This window comes from Poecilia reticulata, linkage group LG19 (genome assembly GCF_000633615.1).
Source record: "Poecilia reticulata strain Guanapo linkage group LG19, Guppy_female_1.0+MT, whole genome shotgun sequence".
Classification (NCBI taxonomy): domain Eukaryota; kingdom Metazoa; phylum Chordata; class Actinopteri; order Cyprinodontiformes; family Poeciliidae; genus Poecilia; species Poecilia reticulata.
The window spans coordinates 2157570-2177682 of record NC_024349.1 but is presented as its reverse complement, the minus strand read 5'-3'; the positions used below and the strand labels follow the sequence as shown (position 1 = coordinate 2177682).

The 20113-nt window shown below is 42.7% G+C and overlaps 1 protein-coding gene across 1 annotated transcript in view; it reads left to right on the top strand.

Annotated features, from left to right (window-relative positions):
* ntn2 (netrin 2) overlaps positions 1-20113 on the top strand; it is a 59463-nt gene that overhangs the window by 9866 nt on the left and 29484 nt on the right. The window contains exon 2 of the mRNA XM_008436404.2: positions 7398-8594. Coding sequence (XP_008434626.1) covers positions 7544-8594 — 1051 coding nt within the window. The 5' untranslated portion in view covers positions 7398-7543. The remainder of the gene's footprint in view (positions 1-7397; positions 8595-20113) is intronic.

Genomic DNA, 20113 nt, shown 5'->3' with positions numbered 1-20113 from the left:
TGATAACTCTTAGTAACTACTGATAACTCTTAGTAACTACTGATAACTCTTAGTAACTCATGATGTTCCTATTTTCTTGAGGATAAAACTGAAGCCTGTTTTACAGAAGGATCCTTGTTTTGAGATTAGATTTTTTTTCTTGAATCAAACATAAATATAATTTCATATTGAAACAGAAGTGGGGACTTGAGTCGTTTAAGGTGAACTATTCTGCTTCCTTGATCAGGTTAGGATGCAAGCTAAGCAAAAACATTTACTCAAAATAATTCTTAAGAGATTTTAGTCTGTTCAGTTCTGCCCATCTTGGGTTTTAGGGCGTCTTGTCGCTTTAAATCCAAACGAGCTGCTGCTGGCCACGCCCCCCCCAACTCAACGTTTAAGCTCGCACGTGAAAACATCTGCAAACCGATGCACAGCTGTGCAACCGTACATCTTTGAAAAGCATTAGTTGAGCCTCCTGCACAACCAGTAAGAACAGAGCAAGTGGTTTCTGGATGGCAGGTCAACAGCAAAACACATCCAGCGGCCACTGTACAATCAGCTGACCAAACATGCTGGAGCTCCGCTTGGGTTGCTAAGTAACGGGCGGAATTCTGCTGGGGTTGCTAGGTAACGGGCGGAATTCTGCAGGGGTTGCTAGGTAACGGGTGGAATTCTGCTGGGGTTGCTAGGTAACGGGTGGAATTCTGCTGGGGTTGCTAGGTAACTGGCTGGGCTTCACTGGGGTTGCTAGGTGAGGACAGTACCTGCTGATTTGTGACGTTACATTCCAGAGTTTTCAAAAGTTAACTGAGAATAAAGTGGAAATAATTAAATCATATTAAGTTTTTCTCATAATAATATTACTTTATTCTCATATTTTTACAGCGTCCTTCTTGCATTATTTCAACTTTATTCTCATAATGCCGACTTTATTCTTGTAATATTATTTTATTTAGGTAAAAAACAACAATTATTAGTATGACCCTCATACTCTGTTATATATCCATATAAACACAGAGGAAATATTTAATTCAAAATGTTTCAAACTCTTCCAATAGAAACATTTCATGTCAGACTGAACAGATCAGCTTGTGTTGGGCTGGAAACACGTTTCTCCTGTAGGTTCTTCTTCTGCTACCGGTTGTTGAAAAGGCTTCATATGCAGCGACCCCTGCTGTTTAAAATGAGAACCACAGTGAAAGTCATGTGACCCCCTCATCCGGTGAAGATGCTCCGGACCCTGGAGCTTCAGTCTTTGCCTCAGCCGTTTCTCTCCCTCCTCACCCAAAGCCAAATAAAACCTCTCAGCAACTTCTGTTTTCCTAATCTGTGAACTCTGACAGAGACGCCCTCGCTTGAAAGAAAGACATCTCAACATGGGATGATGTCCTGGTGTCAGGGAGAAGCTGAAATAACGTTCCCTGGAATGTCTGCGCTGAGGCCACCAGACCACCCTGCCATCTCGCAGTTTCCTTCTCCGTGTTGCTACGTCTGTTAGCAACAGACACGCCGCGCCCACCGTCACTAACTGGGCCGACTAAAAGAAACACTAAATGAGCCCCAAGTTGTCCTCATGGCAAGTTTTTACATCTGTAAAATTTACATTTTGTAGATTTTCTATTAGGGATGCACCGACTGCAGGTTTCTGGCCGGTCGCTGGTTTTACGCTGTATGCTCTGTACAATGGCTGCTGGAAAAGACAAAAGTGTTTTGTTGTTGATTTTCCATCCAGAAGCTACTTGCTGCATTCTGGCTGGTTGTACAGGAGGCTCCACTTCTGCTTTTCAAAGATGCGCAGTTGCATAATTGCGCATCTGTTTGCAGCCATTTTCATGTGTGAGTGTAAACTTTGAGTCGGGGGGCGTGGCCAGCAGCAGCTCATTTGCATTTAAAGGGACAGGACGCCTTAAAACAGCTGAAAATAGGCAGAACTGAGGAGACTAGAAGCTCATTATCTAAGAATGATTTTATGCAAAGAAAGTGATGAACATGTTTTGAATAGGCCACACAGAGATCCTAAGCTGTTCACCTTTAAATGCCATCGTATTTGTTGCTGCAGTAATGTGGTCACATGTTAGCACAACAACATTTTCACCGTTAATCACCAGAGGATCGTCGTAGAGACAGAGAGGCAGGTTAGTTTGCATGTCGCTGAACTCCCAGCTGCCGGCGCAGCATCCAGCAGCTCCTCGTTTCCAGAGGTTGGAGTCGCAGCCGACTCTGAAGGCGCAGCGCCTGAAATGGGAAGCAGCCAGAAGGGGTCACTGTTGTTGTCTTTTCTCTACTGAATAAAGTTTATTTTAACTGTTTGTCACGGTGGCCGGCAGGTGCAAATGCGCAGCAACAGAGAAAACATGCAAACAAAAAAAGAGATGCAAATGAAATGCAGCAAACAAAAAGAAAAGATGCAAAGCGCTGAAACCGGAAGTGCTCCTGACCACTAGAGGGAGTCGAACAAAAAACAGCTGTGTGCAAATTTAGGCTCTGCGTCAGAAAAGCAGCAATGGCGGCAAAATAATTTTTGCCGTATTACACTTAAAACTACGCAAAATGATTTGTTACAAAGTTTTTAGGTGAGAATGTAGATGTATAGATCTGAAATATCAGCTCGGTTCATCAATAAATCACCTAATTCCAATATTGCTCCGACCTTTTCGGACCTGTCTGCTCCCGCTGCACTAACATCCAGATCCCCTCCAGCTGTCAGCTGGCCGGGAGCTCCAGGTTCGGCACACCGGGAGAGAACGCATGTCTCCCGGCAAATCGTTTTAAAAACTCCCGCTAGTTTCCCCCTATGAGTGGAACACAGATATTAATAAAATCTTTTTGTTCACTAAAGTATTTAATTTATTCCTGAGCAAATGGGTTTGACTGATTAAAGCTAAGCCTCGCTGCATTTCATTTGTTTGCATGTTTTCTCTGTTGCTGCGCATTTGCACCTGTCGGCCACCGTAGTTTGTCCTGTCGTGACTACAGTGATTATTAAAATAAAAAATAAATGATTATTTTTTTATTTTTAGGTGGAATTGTTGGCGGAGGGCAGCAATAAATTGAGATCATATTCAGTTATTTTGTGCGGTTCATAATGCAAAAAGTGTTTCAGAATAACGTCTTCGATTTATTCACTGATCCAATAATGATATATATTCGGCAATAAAATGTTTACTTATTTTAAAAAGGAAACAAATTATTTAGTTATTTAATGTATTTCTAATAATATGTAAGAAAAACAATGGTGTATAGAAAAATCAGTAGAATGTGTGAAACGTTTTACATAATTAATTGTCAGAATTATCAATAGAATAATCAATGACTTGAATAAATTGTACGTTGAGGTCTTACTGTAGAGCAGGTGTCAAACTCAGGGTCCGGGGGCCAAATTTGGTCCACTGTAGCTTCTTATGTGGCCCTCCAGACTCTAATAGAGACTTCAAGGTAAATATTATTTTACCAAGTTTTTTTTCCATTCTGCCCTGTTTATCAGTCGGTTATCGAGTTTATTGCAAATTCTYYGCAGAAATTATCAAAAACTTTTGGGTCAAAGTGAAGCCAACTCCCACCTGCAGGTGGCAGTATTTCCKGATTCTACTCCACTGCTGCCTCAAAGTTACTTAGTCTGTGCTCAATAYGCGAGTAACAAGAACTCMCACTYATCGTCAAACGTATTTCTTGCATATATTCATAAAATCAGTGATTTTTGTTTGTGAATGTGTTTCTGGCGGCCCTTTAAGAACATCTTGATSGTGATGCAGATCTGAGCTGTGACACAGACCAGGTTTCTGCTAACACTTTCTGCTCATGTGTGTGTTAGCAGGCAGCTGAGAAGGCTTAAACAGACTCTCTGTTTAGCCTTCTCGCTGCTCTGCCAGAGCGCCGCGCGGCACCAGAAGACCCTTCAGCTGAGCCGCACACGGACTGCACCATATTTAGTCATCAGGCCCAGCGCCGTCCGTCTGTCTGTCCCTCCGCCGTTTCTCCCTGTGCTGATCTGCTTCTCTTTAGTTCATTACTTGTCACTTCTGCTGCCTGCCATTTATCTTTCATGCTCCTGTTTTCCTTCACCTCATTTAATTTCTCTCTCCTCTTTTCCGTTTATCGTCTCCGTCGTTGTAATTGGCCTTTTCTCCACATGTTGGTAATTAGAAGCCAACAAATCGATCAGTTTTGTGTCCATAATCTTCCCAGACACACAGCTGTTGTCTTTATGGAGTGCTTTCCCTGACAAACACTCAGTTAAACTCGGACATGACTTGAAGGTTAAATCCTTTGYGTTGACATTTGTAAAGTTGCGCAGTGATTTATCTACTGTTTCTATAAATAACTTGAACAAAAAAAAAGCTACATTAACGTTTTTGGTTTTAGGTCGTTGTCACCTAGCAACACAGCCAAACCTTCCCTGTTACCTAGCAACCCCGGCAGAGCTCCAGCAYGTTTARTCAGCCGGTTTTGCGCTGTACAATGGCTGCTGGAAAAGACAAGTGTTTTGTTGTTGACTTACAATCCAGAAACCATTTGATGCTTTCCTATTGGCTGTGCAGGAGGCTCCATAGTTGCGTTTCTGTTTGCAGCCGTTTTCACTTGCAAATGTAAATGTGGAGTTTGGGGGGGATCGTGGCCAGCAGCAGCTTATTTGGATTTAAAGCGACAGGACRCTTAGATAGCAGATTAAAATCTTATCCAAGAATGATTTCGTGCAAAAATGTAGTGAATATATCTTGTGTAGCCTGGAAGCCGATCCTAAACTGTTCAAGGAAGAATAATAGTTCACCTTGAAGATTGTCTTTGACTTTATGCTGAAACATTTTAAGTGGAAAGTGTTAAAAAAAAGTGTTTCATTTAAATGACTTTAGTAGATGAGCAGCAGATGACATGGAARCAGCTGAACTCCCAGTCTGAGCCTGAGAACGGCCCAACGGCCCAACGGCTGCGCTCCTGGGCTCTGAAGAGGGGTCCCATTTACCAGACCACTTGCTTCTCTATTGGGGGKTTCTGGCTTTGGACCCTTTGCACAAGAAAAGAACTTCTGTTTCTTTCTATTTTGGACTTAAACCCCTTAAAGCCTCGACTGAACTGGATACAGAGGCGGCCTTTTGTTGCACCGCCATGAAGAGGGATGCTGCAGGAAAGGAGACTGTGGGGGTATGAAGAGGTGGCTGGGCTTCATTGTAATTTAATAAACACCTTCAAAAGAGCATTGCAGAAACTTCTCCCCTCCTCAGCTGTTTTCAGTGAAATCTTCCAGATTTGATAAAAAAAAAACGGGGGGGGGGATTAGGGAAGGAAAAGCTTCAGGCGATTCATACGTCTCCTTCTCCCAGCACCACCCAAATCTTTCTGTCTCTGGGCGGAGTGGCCTCTCGCCTGGCTGTGAGCGTCTGGATGCAGGTCTGCAGCCAGAGCCTTAAAGCCTTAAAGCACATATGTCAAAGTCAAGGCCCGCGGGCCACATCMGGCCCGCAAATCAATTATCTATGGCCCCCTGAATGATATTTAATTACTATGAGAACCGGCCCGCAAGCCAGAGCCGCCCGCTCGTGTTTTGCCCGCAAACACTACATTTCCCATAATGCAACGGTAGCCCGCGAAGTGACTACAGCGCGCCCAAACGGCTTCATTATTCATCAGCTCAGAGCCTCACCCCGAACATTGATGAACTTGTACAAAAGATGAGACACCTCCAAGTATCAGGCTCAGCCTCAGACAAGTGAGCRTCACAGAGCAGTAACGTATTTTCAGTTTATAAGTTTCAGTTAAATTTTTACATTTGTTTCTACAAGACGTGATTTTTCTTTGAATGAAGAATTGTTTTGTCTGTGTGCCATATATTTTTGTATTTTATTGTATTTATTTTATTGTATTTATTTTTCAGTTGAATGGATTCAGGTAAAATTGCAGATAARAGCCATGAGAAAGAATACAACTGATTTGATTTATTTTTTTACTTTACTATTTGAAAGCAGTGATCGGTAGGATCATAGAGCAGCACAGTAATGCATTTTCAGTTTATAATGCATGCACBTTGATTTATGCATYTATCTTGATATTAAGAAACATATTTTGTTTTTAAAAACAATTAAATTTGTTGCTGTTTGCCTCTTGAAAAATGTTTTCCCTTGAAGTTACKGABAGAGCCATAACAAAATATTGCTTTATTCATTTAATCGTTAAATAATATACACTGTGTTAGGTCTTGGTTCAATAGGCTATGTGCAATCATTTCAATATGTTTTAATAAACATTAAACCAGTCCGGCCCTCGGCTTGTAGCAAATTTGTTTTTTTGGCCCTCTGTGTATTTGACTTTGACATCCCTGCCTTAAAGGCTTCAGCAGGGCGCCGTGGCCTTAAAGCCCCTCGTGTGGAGAAGAGTCTTCAATAACTACTATCACTTCTGAGGAATCTTCTGGTTCGACGAAAGAAGATGATGCCGACTTTAGAGGAGCTCAAAAACTGAGCTGCATTTAAAAATGACAACCAGACACATTTTGAAGAGACGTAACTTAAAGGATGGATATTTATTATTATAATAATTGTTCCATATTGACATGTTCACCAAGAAGTAGGAGTTATTGTTTTGGCTGTTGTAATAATGTGGATCAAAGCCTGAAAAGGTTTTTATTTCATGGTGTTTGATAAATCAAGCCTATTGTAATGGTTCAAACATCAAATATGCATTAATATCCTTATCTCCACTTCTGTGGGTTCAGCCAATCAGATCCATGGAAAATCAGTGGCGCTCCTGGATTGGCTGCTTTGCAACCAGCTGCACATTTATTGGAAAAGACTTTTTAGTCGTAACAGAACCAACATGTCTGTACGAACCAGCTCAGAAAACTCACTTTCATTTCAGCTTCTGTGTCACGTCAATATTTTACCCCTCAGAAAGTCATTTCATTTCTTCACGTCTCAGTTTAAAAACTGGATTTAACAAGACTCGTCGTTGTGAGACGATGCTGCGATCCAGAGCTGTGGATCCGCTCTTCTTCTCTTTTGTCAAGACTTTCTCTTTCAGCCGACGTTCGACCCGAGTCGCTCGCGGTTTGCAGCTTTGCACTCCCACAGGGGGATTATGCGGGTGACTTCTGCCGTGCTTTTCAAGCCTGACCAGAAGGTGGGGGCAGTTTTGACCTGAATAGCAGAAATGAATGAGCGAGAGGCATTGAAATTCAAGATGCAGTCACTTGCAGCCTCTAATGTCTCTCTTTAAATGGTCACTTCCTTTCACTTGGGGCCTCATTTAACTGTCTGATCCTTGAAAACATTCACTCTGGCACCAGAGATTCATTTGAAGCTCCTTTAGAAGCTTAATGCGGGTTTAAAGACGCAGCTTTGTTTTATGTGACACTTTCCAGCTTCTGTCCTGCTATGTAAAATATTCCTGTGACACTGACCTTCCTGCCTGTTTCTCTCTTACAGGAAGGGCTGGAGTGAAGGGCCACTGAGCTCAGACCCTCTCCTTTCACCGAGTGACAGAAACTCACAGAGGAGAAACACGCGGACGCACCTTTCAGCGTTCTGCACAGCCCACAGTCTGCAGACGTCGACTCGGCCCTTTGAGCAGGATGAGGGAACCGCTGAGCTGCCCGCTGGGCTTGTTCTTCCTGCTAACTTCAGTCTCCACTCACAGTGCCACCAATCCTTTTGCGGGACAGCAGACGTCCTTGGACCCTTGCTATGATGAGGCCGGAGCTGCAAGGCGGTGCATCCCTGAGTTCATCAATGCCGCCTTTGGTAAGGAGGTGACCGTGTCCAGCGTCTGCGGCCGGCCTCCTTCCCGCTCCTGCAGTGTGGTTGAGCGCAGCGACGACCGCCCATCTGTCCGCGCGTGCCAGATCTGCGACGCAGCCGACCCGCGGCGTGCCCACCCGGCCTCCTACCTTACAGACCTCAACTCAGCCCACAACCTCACCTGCTGGCAGTCGGAGAACCTGAACACATCGCCCCACAACGTGACTCTCACCCTCTCTTTGGGGAAGAAGTTTGAGATCACGTACGTCAGTCTGCAGTTCTGCTCGCCCCGACCCGAATCCCTGGCGATATACAAAAGCATGGACTATGGCAAGACTTGGATGCCGTATCAGTTTTACTCGTCGCAGTGCAGACGCATGTACAACAGGCCCAACAAAGCAACTATTACCAAACAGAACGAGCAGGAGGCGCTGTGCGCAGACGGCCACACTGAGATGTACCCTCTCTCTGGAGGACTTATCGCTTTCAGCACTCTGGACGGACGCCCCTCCGGCAAAGACTTTGACAACAGCCCTGTCCTCCAGGACTGGGTCACAGTCACAGACATTCGTGTCGTCTTCAGTCGGCCTCAGCTCCCCAGAGAGCTAGCGCTGGGCTCTGGGAGCAGCGTTGGAGGAAGGGACGACGACCCGATGGCGGTGACGTCAACGTTACCAACCTACTTCTACGCAGTGGGAGACTTCCAGGTCGGCGGAAGGTGCAAGTGCAACGGGCACGCCTCGCGATGTCTGAAAGACAAGGAGGGGAAGCTGGTGTGTGACTGCAAACACAACACGGAGGGGCCTGAATGCGACCGCTGCAAGCCGTTTCACTACGACCGACCGTGGCAGAGGGCCAACGCTCGAGAGGCCAACGAGTGTCTGCGTAAGTCCCTCTGCTTTTCTTCATTAGCAGGCAACGCTTTCTGTGCTGCACTTGTTCAATCCTGTAAATATTTATGGAAGCTGTGGACAGAGGTGCAGAAAAAACATTTACTCTGTAGAGCAGGAGGGTCAAACTCATTTTGGGCCAAAAATCTGAATGTTCTTAAAGGGCCGGTGTGCCAGAATGCATTGATGAAACCCATTAAGCTGTTAAATATCTATAAGTCTTTCTTTAAATTAAATAATCGCTGATCAGTCCCTTCAGGGTTTTGTGATTGTTTTTGTAGCTTTTGCAATCAAAACTCCAGATTTTGTGGAACTAATTTATAAATATTTGTAAGGAATTTTGCGCTAATGTACGATGTTAAACGTGACTTTTTGCTACTTGTCGTATCGATCACGAACTGTAACTTGACATCACGTGATCCTGAGGCAACAGTCACTTAAACTCAATGTTTTTGACCAATTTTGAGAAAATTTGCAGCAAAAATCAAACAGAAAATGTGGGGATCTGTTGATTTTGTGTGAAAAACTGGAGACTTGGAGTCTAAAGGGCCACAGAAAAAGCTACGGTGGGCCAGATTTGGCCCCCGGGCCTCCAGTTTGACACCTGTGGTACAAATAATCGCAGTTTGTAGTTCTGGGAATCATGAATTGATTCAAAATGCTCAAAATCTGATTTTAAAAGTTGTTAAGTTTTATGTGTTTCATTTTATTACTAACCTAATAATGGTAATTTAAGTTTAATTTGATACAAAACCCACTTTTGTTTATATCTGACATATTTAACACACAATAGAAACTTATAAATTACTTTTAAATAAATATTCTAGTCATTTAAACTCTTTTCCTCTTTCCAGTCACATAATTTAAACTTAATTTCTACTCAGCTTGAATAGAAAAATGTGTTTCTGAATCAAACTGTGACTCTAAAAATCGAATTTAATCGAATTTCTTGTGGATGTTAAACTGAATGGCTGAAGTACATTTTGCTAATTGTTTGTTAAATATTTATATCCAACATATAAAACCAGCTGATTTAAAACTCATGAGGCAGAAAACAAATTAAGTTTTCCAATATAAATTGTGTTTTCACGTATTTATTGGTATTTAGATCTTATAACAGATTTTATAGCCATTTTAGATTTAAAATACATGGAAGAGTAAATTTCCCTCAAATAAATGTTGATGCTCTCTGAGGTCGAAAATTTGTAAATTTTTCACATTACAGGCATAAATTTACGATAATTAATCTCATTATAATGAGATAATTATAATGACATAATTATAATGACATAATTATAATGAGATAATTATTGTTGTTTTTTTTAACAATGGCGGAAATGGGCTTCCATACATCCCAAAGTAAAAAAATGACTTTTTTTAAAAAAGTCAGACATTTGTGACAAAAATAATCCCAGAAGTGCTTTAGGATCAAAGTGGCAAACTTGGATGTTATTTTCCACAATTAAACTAGGATATTAAACTTGAAGCTCCTCTTATATTTAATATTTTCTCCGTTTAGTTCAAAAGCTTTTTTCTTGCTGATTTTTGACGTCTTTATTTTCCTGTAATAGTTGAAAGACGGTCACATTTTCTCTTGTTCGACATCAGAGATTTTCCATGTTTTTTGTGTGTAAATGTGTGAAATTAATCTAGAAATGTAAAATCTTTAGGAGGAAACGTTCCTCGGTGGCCATGTTGCTTTTTCTCTTCACTGGTTTATAGATCAGCTGGTTTTTATCCAGGTAAACATTTAAATCCTTGCTATCAATGTTCAACTCCTGATAACTGTAGAAATATGAGGTTCTGGGACGGTGAACAAAACGGACTGGAAACTTAATTTAATAACAGAATCTACTTCCACGTGTTGACAGTTTGCTCTTTGCATTTAATTCAAAAGGGTTTGTACTTCACTGGTTTGTTTTGTGAAGAGGGAAAAACTCTTTACTGCTAGCGAGTCTGAACACAGGATGACGGGATCTGGAGCCGCTGCCGCTCTGCAGAGCCGTCCAAGAATGTCGTTTAGCTGCTTTCTGTGCAGGTCATCCCGTCTGTCGCTTTATGAAACACAACCAAGAAAGACTCCCAGCGTGTCGAGCAGGAAAGTTATATTGCATTTGATTAAAGGTGAAGTTATATCAGTGCCCTGGCTGCAGCCTTGTGTTTGTTCTGGTAGCATAAATAGACCCAGGCTGAGCCAGCGTTGCTTGTCATAGGAATTTGTTAGCATAGGAAAATAAAACCGTATTAGAAACCGCTGTCCCCACTTTAACCTTTGCTCACCGAAATGAAATTACAGCCAGAGGGAGGAAAAGAAACAGTGAGTATTTTTCTAACATGTTGTAATTACCCAGTGAGCTGGCCTGAGGTCATATTTAGCACCGAACGGAGCCAGATTTGTTTAAAGGGACCAGGAGTGACAGAGCCAGAGCGGGAAGGCCAACAAATCCATCCTTTCCTCACCAGCTACTCTGAGCCTCCAGCGCCAACCTCAGCTTGGCTTCAGGCGGGATGCAAACACACTCACAGGCCTTTCTTCAACAATATCCTGTCAATCCCTCAGTGGGCTCTCGCTCACGCTTTTCCACACGCCCTCCTTCAAATGTCCCGTGGCTGCTTGCGAAGTGTTGTACCTGCTTCCCGTAAATCTCTCTGCTGTGGGATTGATCTGTCACTTCGATCCAGAGCCTCTGGACAAAACCACCAGGTTTCTGCTGGCCAGCTCCGATGACCTCATGCTGCAGCTCAGGCAGGGCGGTTCAGGCCTTCTCGCTGGTTGCACGCTATACCTGCTCATGCATTTAAACATGCCAGGAAGCTACTCCCACTTCGTCTGCAGAGGTTCAGGGTAACTGTGTTGAGAACGTCTGTCTTTGTTTTTGTTTTCCTGAAGTGCTGGACCAGAGGACATGTGTCAAACTCAAGGCCCGGGGGCCAAATCTGGCGCGCCGTAAAGTTTTCTGTGGCCCTCTGGGCTCCAGAAGCAAAATTACATCAATCAGTTCCTCCAGTTCCTGGCAGAAATTTACACAAAATCAATAAAATCCCAGAATTTTTTGTACTAGTGCAAAATTGTGTTTATTGCAAAAAGTGTCAAAAATCTTGTGCTGAAGTGATGCCAACTCCCACCTCCAGGTGGCAGTATTTCTTACTTCTACTCCACTGCTGCCTTAGATTCACTCAGTCAAGTTACACTGCAAAAACATTAAATCTTAGCGAGTATTTTTGGTTTGGTTTCTTCAAACAAGGACATTTTCAGCAAGAAATAGAAGCAGCTTGTTTTATACCAATAATTCCTCAATATTGATGAAAAAGTTAGGAACCTTTCACCAAAATATTTGAGCTTGTTTTAAATTGATCATTTTGCAAGCAGTGATAAAAATGTGCTAGATCCTCTGGTTGTTTATTTCACTAATAATGAGACATTTTCCCAGGTTCTAAGTGAAATAATCTGCCTGTGGGATTTGTATTTTTTTGAACCAATATTGACTTAAAGACAAACTCCTATATCCTGCTGAAAAGTTATTTGTAAGTTAGTTTTGCCTTAATTCGAGTGAACTAAGACATTAGCACCGGACATCAAATAAAAATACTTCATGTGGCCCCTCTGGAGCCTTGAGGGCCACATAAACAGCTTTGGTGGGCCAGATGTGGCCCGCGGGCCTCGGGTTTGACACATGTGCCCTAATTAGTCGTCTCTTAAATTTTTACCCCAAACAAGAAAAACTTCCACCGACTGGTTTGTGTGATTCTTCTCCAGTTTTCCTCAATGTTTGACAAGCCTTGCACCAACACACACACACACACACACACACACACACACACACACACACACCTATGTGCCGCCTTCATCGCCATGAATCGTCCCTGAAGACGCAGGTTTACAAATCCCTGCTGCAGCGGTGGAAGACGGCAGCCTCATGAACGGCGTTGAGGGAGCCGCGGTGGAAAAAGCCGTGATTTATCTCCGCTGAGCCCGAAACCGCAGGACAGGAGGAGGAAACAGATGGATCAGAGCAAGTTGGCGCTGGCTTTTCTGTTGGCATGGCTGAAGTTATAATGTAAATACTTTATGTTGATTTAAAGATCCGGGGACGCTACATCACGCCTTAATAGAGTCTGCCAGCGCGTGACGTAGCTACGTGACGTCAGGACTCTGCCGCTCCGCCATGACGGACATCAAAACAACCAATGCGCTCAGAAAACAGGCATCTGGTAGCCCTAATGTCGCTTCTGTTTGGTTGATTTTACTTTAAAATGACCATAGGATGCTGCGCGGCCGGCTGCATGAACAGACAAGGACAGAAACCAAACGTGTCATTTTATTTTTATAACTTTTAATGGGGAAAGATAAGACAGCAGCCAACCGTTGGTAACCATGGAGACAATGCCGCACCGTCATGTAGCCTAGCATGAATGGAAAAAAAACTGGTTAGCATCTCGTCTTTTGTACGTTTTTCAGACTTGAAGGGGAAACTCTGTTCAGGATGTAGTGACATAAATCATCTGCTGTGAATTCGGGCAAAGTCGGTAATTTGATCAACACGTCAGGAGACGATTATGTTAGTACTGTATTTTCCGGACTATAAGGCGCACCTGAAAGCCTTAAATTTTCTCAAAAATCAGCAGTGCACCTTATAATCCGGTGCGCCTTATGTGTGGACTGAAATCCAAAATCTGTCCGTGACACAGAGACTACGAAGTACGTACGCCGGCAGCGATAAACCAATCAGAGGACATTACCAGCAGCGATAAACCAATCAGAACTGTTGTCAGAGTTCTGCAGCATATGCCTCGGTAAAAACCAGATAGGTTTTTCCACGCATCACCGTCCCTGTTCATCTGCGACTCCATGCGCGCCCATCTCACTGCTACTGTGAAAAAGGAAGTGAAGCAAACTAATTCGGAGTTTGCCGTCATTCCGGGAGGATTAACAAAATAACTCCAACATCAGTGTAAACAGGGCGTTCAAAAAGAAGTTGCGAGCGGCGAGGGAGCGATGGACGATGGATGAACACACGTTTACTGAGACGGGGAGGCGGCGCCACCATGTGTGGATGGATGGTGGATGCCTGGGCTGATGGATCTGCCTTTCCTGCTGTCCGATCTACGAAAGCCGCATCATTGCTGAGCTTTTTAAACTAAATAATCCCACTGGCATTTAATTTATAACATGGGAAAATAACTGGTAATCAAAAATATCTGCCACTGGAACTAAAACTTTTAAAACTCAGTATTAATAAATTATTGACGTAAAACAAGCTAAAAAGTTACTTATAAGTTAGTTTTACTACCAGAGTTATTCCTATTTTGGCTGCTGAGGCTCCCCATTCACCTAACATTTCCTCCAGACTTTTCCATGACCAGGTGTTCTTTCCTGCATTATCTTTGAATTCCGATTTTAGTTTCCTCAACTTAGTCATTACTGCTCTAAATGTACCTTTTGGCGAGGTATTCATTGGTATATACGTACAGCATTCATTAGCAAACATATGGCAAACTCCTCCCATATTGGCTAAGATCCAATCTGATGCTTGTCTGTTTTCTGTGAAGCTGTTTTTATGATTTGGACCTACAAATTATTCACATTGTTTAATTAAATGCAGTTTGTAGATGTAGAGCAACAAAGATAAAATCACAATAATCACATTTTTGCCTTTGAAATTTAATAATTTTTTGAATGAATACTTTCAGTTTGGTGATTTTGGCCAAAACTTGCAAAACACCAAACTCAACCGGCGTCGTATTTAATTCCTATTTTCCCTCCATACATCACATGGATGATATTTCTGCAACACGACTACGACAGTCGGGTTCAACCTTTCACACCACAGGAGTTCAGATGCTCTACGTTACGGGTGAGCTGAGGCTTTTTGAGGGGTTCTGCGGCTTTGGTGGCGCCGCCCTTGTTTGTGGAGAGCGATATGTCGAAGTAGCGACAGCTAGAAAGGGGAAAACGTTGTGATCCAGCAGCTGGACTCGCGTGTCACAAGCGAAACGGCGGCCAGGAGCAGAACCAGAACATGGCACAGATGAAGCTAACTGAGCTGGAAACAGTGAAAAACCTCTGAAGTACAAACTCCCCCTTCATTATGCTCACTTTGGTAAATCTCTCTCCTCAATAACCTCACTGACAGGCGGCAGATGGTTATTCCTGCTGATTAGACTTCCAAAATAGCCTCCCCTCCCTCGCCGTCTCAAGGGCAGGCAGAGGTCAGGCCCAGTCATCCAGCAGCTCGGCCAACGGGCTTTTTACACCTGCGGATCCTGAAATCTACCACATTCAACTGGTACGGTTTGGCCAGCGTGAACATTAATATCTTTACCTGCATTATATTTAATCATTACATGCAGAAGAATAGGATCTACATGCTTTTTTTCTGTTGTTTTGAGTAAAACATGTTTAGAAAACTGATCAGTGACGTCATGGCTGGAGGTTAAGAGAGCAACGATCTTTATTTATGTGACTTAAAGGAATAATTCTGGATTTATTTAGTGGTGATATAATAAAAAAGTTACTATATTCACTTAAAAGGGACACATATGCAAAAATTCACATTTTGCCCGTTTTTATGCTTCAATTTTGGTCTCTACTGCTTCTAAAAAAACAACTTAAATGCTTAAAAAAACTGTTGATGTTTTGGCAATAAGTTAATGGTTTTTGGTGAAAATAAATCATTTCAAAAACACTCAGAATGTAAAGTCACAAATGAGCAGGCACTTCACCGTTGCCTAGCAACTCCAGCAGAGCTCCAGCCCATTACCTAGCAACCCCAGCCGAGCTCCAGCTTGTTACCTAGCAACCCCAGCAGAGCTCCAGCCCGTTACCTAGAAACCCCAGCAGAACTCCAGCCCGTTACCTAGCAACCCGAGCAGAACTCCAGCCCGTTACCTAGCAACCCCAGCAGAGCTCCAGCCCGTTACCTAGCAACCCCAGCAGAGCTCCAGCCCATTACCTAGCAACCCCAGCAGAGCTCCAGCCCGTTACCTAGCAACCCGAGCAGAACTCCAGCCCGTTACCTAGCAACCCAAGCAGAGCTCCAGCCCGTTACCTAGCAACCCCAGCAGAGCTCCAGCCCGTTACCTAGCAACCCCAGCAGAACTCCAGCCCGTTACCTAGCAACCCCAGGAGAGCTTCAGAACATTTGGCCAACTGGGTTTTTTTAAAACTTAAAAAATGTTGCAGAAGAGCAAAAATAATTTCAGTGTAATTCCTCAGGATCAAACTCTGGATGATCTGAATGAAATTAGCATTTGGTTGCTAATGGCTACCAAACAATATTTACATGAACGTGCACCAGCAGTACCACCGGCTACTTTACTAGATTAAATCTTGTTTCTATTGGCTCTGCTAGGTTTCAGATGTATGTCCATTGTGCATGTTGGGCTCAGATCAGCTGGACTTCAGGAAGGAATTACACTGAAAAAAATAAATAAATAAGCAGAGCTCTTAAAAAAACTTGTGCTAATTGGTCATAAGTAACTGAAGTTTGTCAAACTTAAATTATTGACTTTTATTAACTTGACAAACACAACAAATGAACTCGGATAAACTTAATTTGATCCCTTGTGACCAATAAATTATCGACTCTGGTTTAAGTGACTTAAAGGTTTAATAACCAAGTTTATATTTCAAGGATTATTTTCAGAAAGGATAAGTTTTAGGACAGTAGAGGTGAATTAGACTGGATGTCGCCTCTGAGACAAACTAATCTGAGAAAACTGAAGATGCCAAAAAAAAGTAGTTTTTCTGTTTTTCACAGAATCTCACTTCAAAAATCCTCAACTATCCATTTAAAGCGTCTTTGTTCGCTTTTAAAATTTCTTTTAAAAAATGTTACAAAAGCCACAGGATGTTGCTTTAATATTGTTTTGGTAGTAAACAAAGTTAGCTTGCGGTCAACGAAATGCAACAACACGATGAGGTCATCAGGCAGGAGGTGCCTGAGCTCCGGCTGTCTGCAGAAAGCTCCGGAGTTTGTTCGGTGTGATTAGTTTACGCTGCAGCTTTGCTGTCAGGGTTTCGCTCTGGGCCGCGGCCAACCCGAAGGGGATTGATGCAATCCTGTTTTTGAGAAACCACCCAGAAAGGCTTTTCTTGCAGAAAGAAATGGAACATGGAGAAACGATTGTTAAAGACAGCGAAGTGTCGAGTAACAGACCGAATGCCACGGAGGTTTTTCTGCGCCGTGTGAGCGCGGATACATGTGTGAACGCCACATGTGGCCTAGTTGTGCCTTGCAGTGTTTCATCCCAGTGCCAAAGCAAACTGGGGAAGCTGCAGAACCAGTGCCCACCCTGCTTTCTCTGGCCCACACTGCTTCTTCCTCACAGATGGTAGTAATCACCTCCCGAGGTGCCCGTCACCGTTCGGCCTCTCCTCTCTGGGCTGACTTTTGTCAAGGAGCGACTGTTTGCCAGGAGATGTTTCTCCTCTCCTGCTACTTATTTTACCTACTTTTTCCTGAGTTCTTTGTGTTTTTGTAACATAATTTATATGCTGCTGCAAACTCCCTCTGCTTTACTGCATGAGAAAATGTGTTTTTTGGCTGCCAATTGGTTTTTCTGGTTGCAGCCAGAACTGGAGACTATTAGGATAAAATACGTCTTTCAAAAGTATTCATACACCCCGAACCTTTTTATGTTATGTCAAATTACAGCTGCGTACTGTAACACTTTTTATTGGAGTTTTATGTGACAGAGCAACACAAAGTCGTGCGTAGTGGTGAGCCGAAGAGTGAAGAGTGCTGTGTGCAGCAAAAAATGCACTGCAAAAACCACAAATCCTACCTGGTCTAGTTTTCAGCGCAAATATCTTAGTGTGCATGAAATAAGACAACATTAATTTACAACATTAATTTACAATCAGAAAGAGTATGACGTCACGGGCACAAGATTTGCCCCGTCTCTGCTGGAGGGCAAAACGCTGCGCGCTAACAGTGACTAGCATCAGTTTTAGCTGTTAAGTTGTCAAAATAACAGGCTAAATCTTTAATGTACGCCTCATGTTTAAAAGAAAAAGGGTCGCAGTGCTTTACTACTAATCGTCAACACTGCGGCGATTACGTAACAAGGCCAGGAAAAAGTTTTCATTTAGAATAAGAGCATGAATATGAACGCAAACTGTCTGAGGAATTCTTAACAGCCGATAAACTTCAGCACAAATGATGAACTTTAGTCAACTGAAAGTTCATAAAACCACAAACTTTATCTGGGAAAAAATGTGTGTGAAGTAAATGTTTTCAAAGTTGGCAAAAAAAAAAGGCACGAGTCAAAAAATGATGTGTCAGCAGGTTAGTGGAGGCACCAACAGTTTCTGACAGATCTCAGTTTAATAACTGGCTACAGATCTTTAAATGTAAAAATGTTATTTTTATGAACAAAGAACCTTTTCTTAATGAAGGTGAGGTCATATTTTTCAGTAAACCATAACTAAAGAAAAACACTATTGTTTTCTACTAACCATAATAGTTATAATAAGATTTTAAAAAAAATAACAAAATACTGCTCACTGTTTCTCTTGATGGTAATTCAGGCCACACACTGTTTACCCCTTTCTGCTTTTTTGTGTTTTTCTCCTTTTAAACGTGAACTTTCAAGTGAATTCTCAACTATTTCTGTTATCTTTGGCAGAGTTAATGAACTTAAACAGTATATTCCATCTGTCACTTTGTTTTCCCAAACCAGCCAAGTCCTTGTAGTTGTATATGCCGTCAGTAAAGTCGGACATAGAACAGCTCCAGTTTCCCCCGGCTCACGCCGATACACGGTGAGAATCTGACTGCAGACGCAGTTTCCTCCGCAGACGGCAGGATTTAGCCTGCAGGCTGGAAAAACTGGTGGCAGAGTGGAGATAACAATGTTTAGATGTGAGGAAGCAAACTGGACCAGTGAAAGAGAACAGAGCCGACTCTGCACCGACATCACGCCCCCAACCTGGCAACGCTCCAGGGGGATCTAGTCAAAGTTTCTTCCTGTTTGACGCCACGCAGAAAGAGAAAACGAGCAGAGAAGCTACAAAAAAACTGAGGTGTAAAATAATAGTTTATAAATCTGTTATGTTTTTTAGGCAGACTGTTTCATTAATCAATGCGTCTCAAAGTAAACGAATGGATGATCCTGGAAATGTTATTCAGGTGATAGAAGGCTGACTTTGTAATGGCCTTTATGTGACTGTAGGGGCTCTACATGGAAACCTCTGAAGAAGACACTGAGCGCAACTTTCTTCTTCACAAAACTGTACACAAAAAGGATTTCTGTTTTGTCTTTAGCTAAAGACCATGAGCCATTTAACCTGCTAGCGCTGGAATAGTGCGTTTGTTTTGGTTGTATTTACCCAGAATGCCCGGTGAAATAGTCCAATTCCTCTTTGTGGAGCGGTTTCTAAGTTCTGTGCCTCTGGTATGGCACAAACCCTCCATTCGATAGGATGTTTGCGATATCAGAACTTTAATGGCAAATGTGTTTCCATCTCCCGTTTTAGAAAATTAACACTTTTTCAGAAAAACCTAAAATCACCTGAAGAGTAAAAACTTTTTTTTTTTTACCAAACTGAGGAAGTTAATTGAAATATTTCCGTTTCTATCAACCGTTTTTAATGTGATACTTCAAAATATCCACAAGTTGACAGAAACACAGTTACTCTCAGGGTCTGTTCACACCTGACAGTCGGTGTCTAACGCGTTGTTTAGCTGTATTTACCCACAATGCCCTGCGTTGTAGTCTACTTCCTGCCTTTGGATCAATCTTTGGTACAGTTGGCGTTCACATATGCATGTGAGTTCACTTCAACCAAACCGAGACCAAGGAGTGTAGCTGGATCAGAGTTTGGTTTGTTTGGTCCACATAAGAGTCAGATTAGGATTCACACTTCCTCAAACGAACTGGACTTTCCAGGCAAGCGGACTGGAGTCGGATTAAAGTGGATTAAACAGAACTGGTGCAAACAGACTATCAAATAAACTTATTGATACTGAATAGAACCGACAGTAACAGAGTTTTCTACCTGGCAGTACTCAGCATGTGTGTTTTGAAAAAGATCACAATTTTGAGTCTGACTCGTCTGAAAATCATCCAGTTCTGGATCTTTTCACTGCAGCATTTGATATGTGTGGAAAGTGGAGCGAAAGAGGAGAAAGTATGAGAATTAGGGGGACTTTAGGTTGAAGAGAGCTGTAAAGAGACTGCTCTTAAGATCACAGTTTGAGGCCAACCACAAAGTGGGGAGAGCGGGGGACTGAAATGTGGTCAAAGACGCGTCGAAACCAGGAGAAAGCGGACCTGAAGCCGCCTCGTTACGGAGAGGCAGAAGCTTTACAGTTTCTCGTTAGCGTCTTTTATCTGTTGGGCTCAGCTTGTTGTCTACAGCTCATTAGCGCTCAAAGAGTTTACATCTGTTCGAGATTCACTTCATCCTTTCTGTGCCTTTAGTCGCTTGAATCTGTCGTGGTTACAACACCTCAAAGCGTGTGTGTGTGTGTGTGTGTGTGTGTGTGTGTGTGTGTGTGTGTGTGTGTG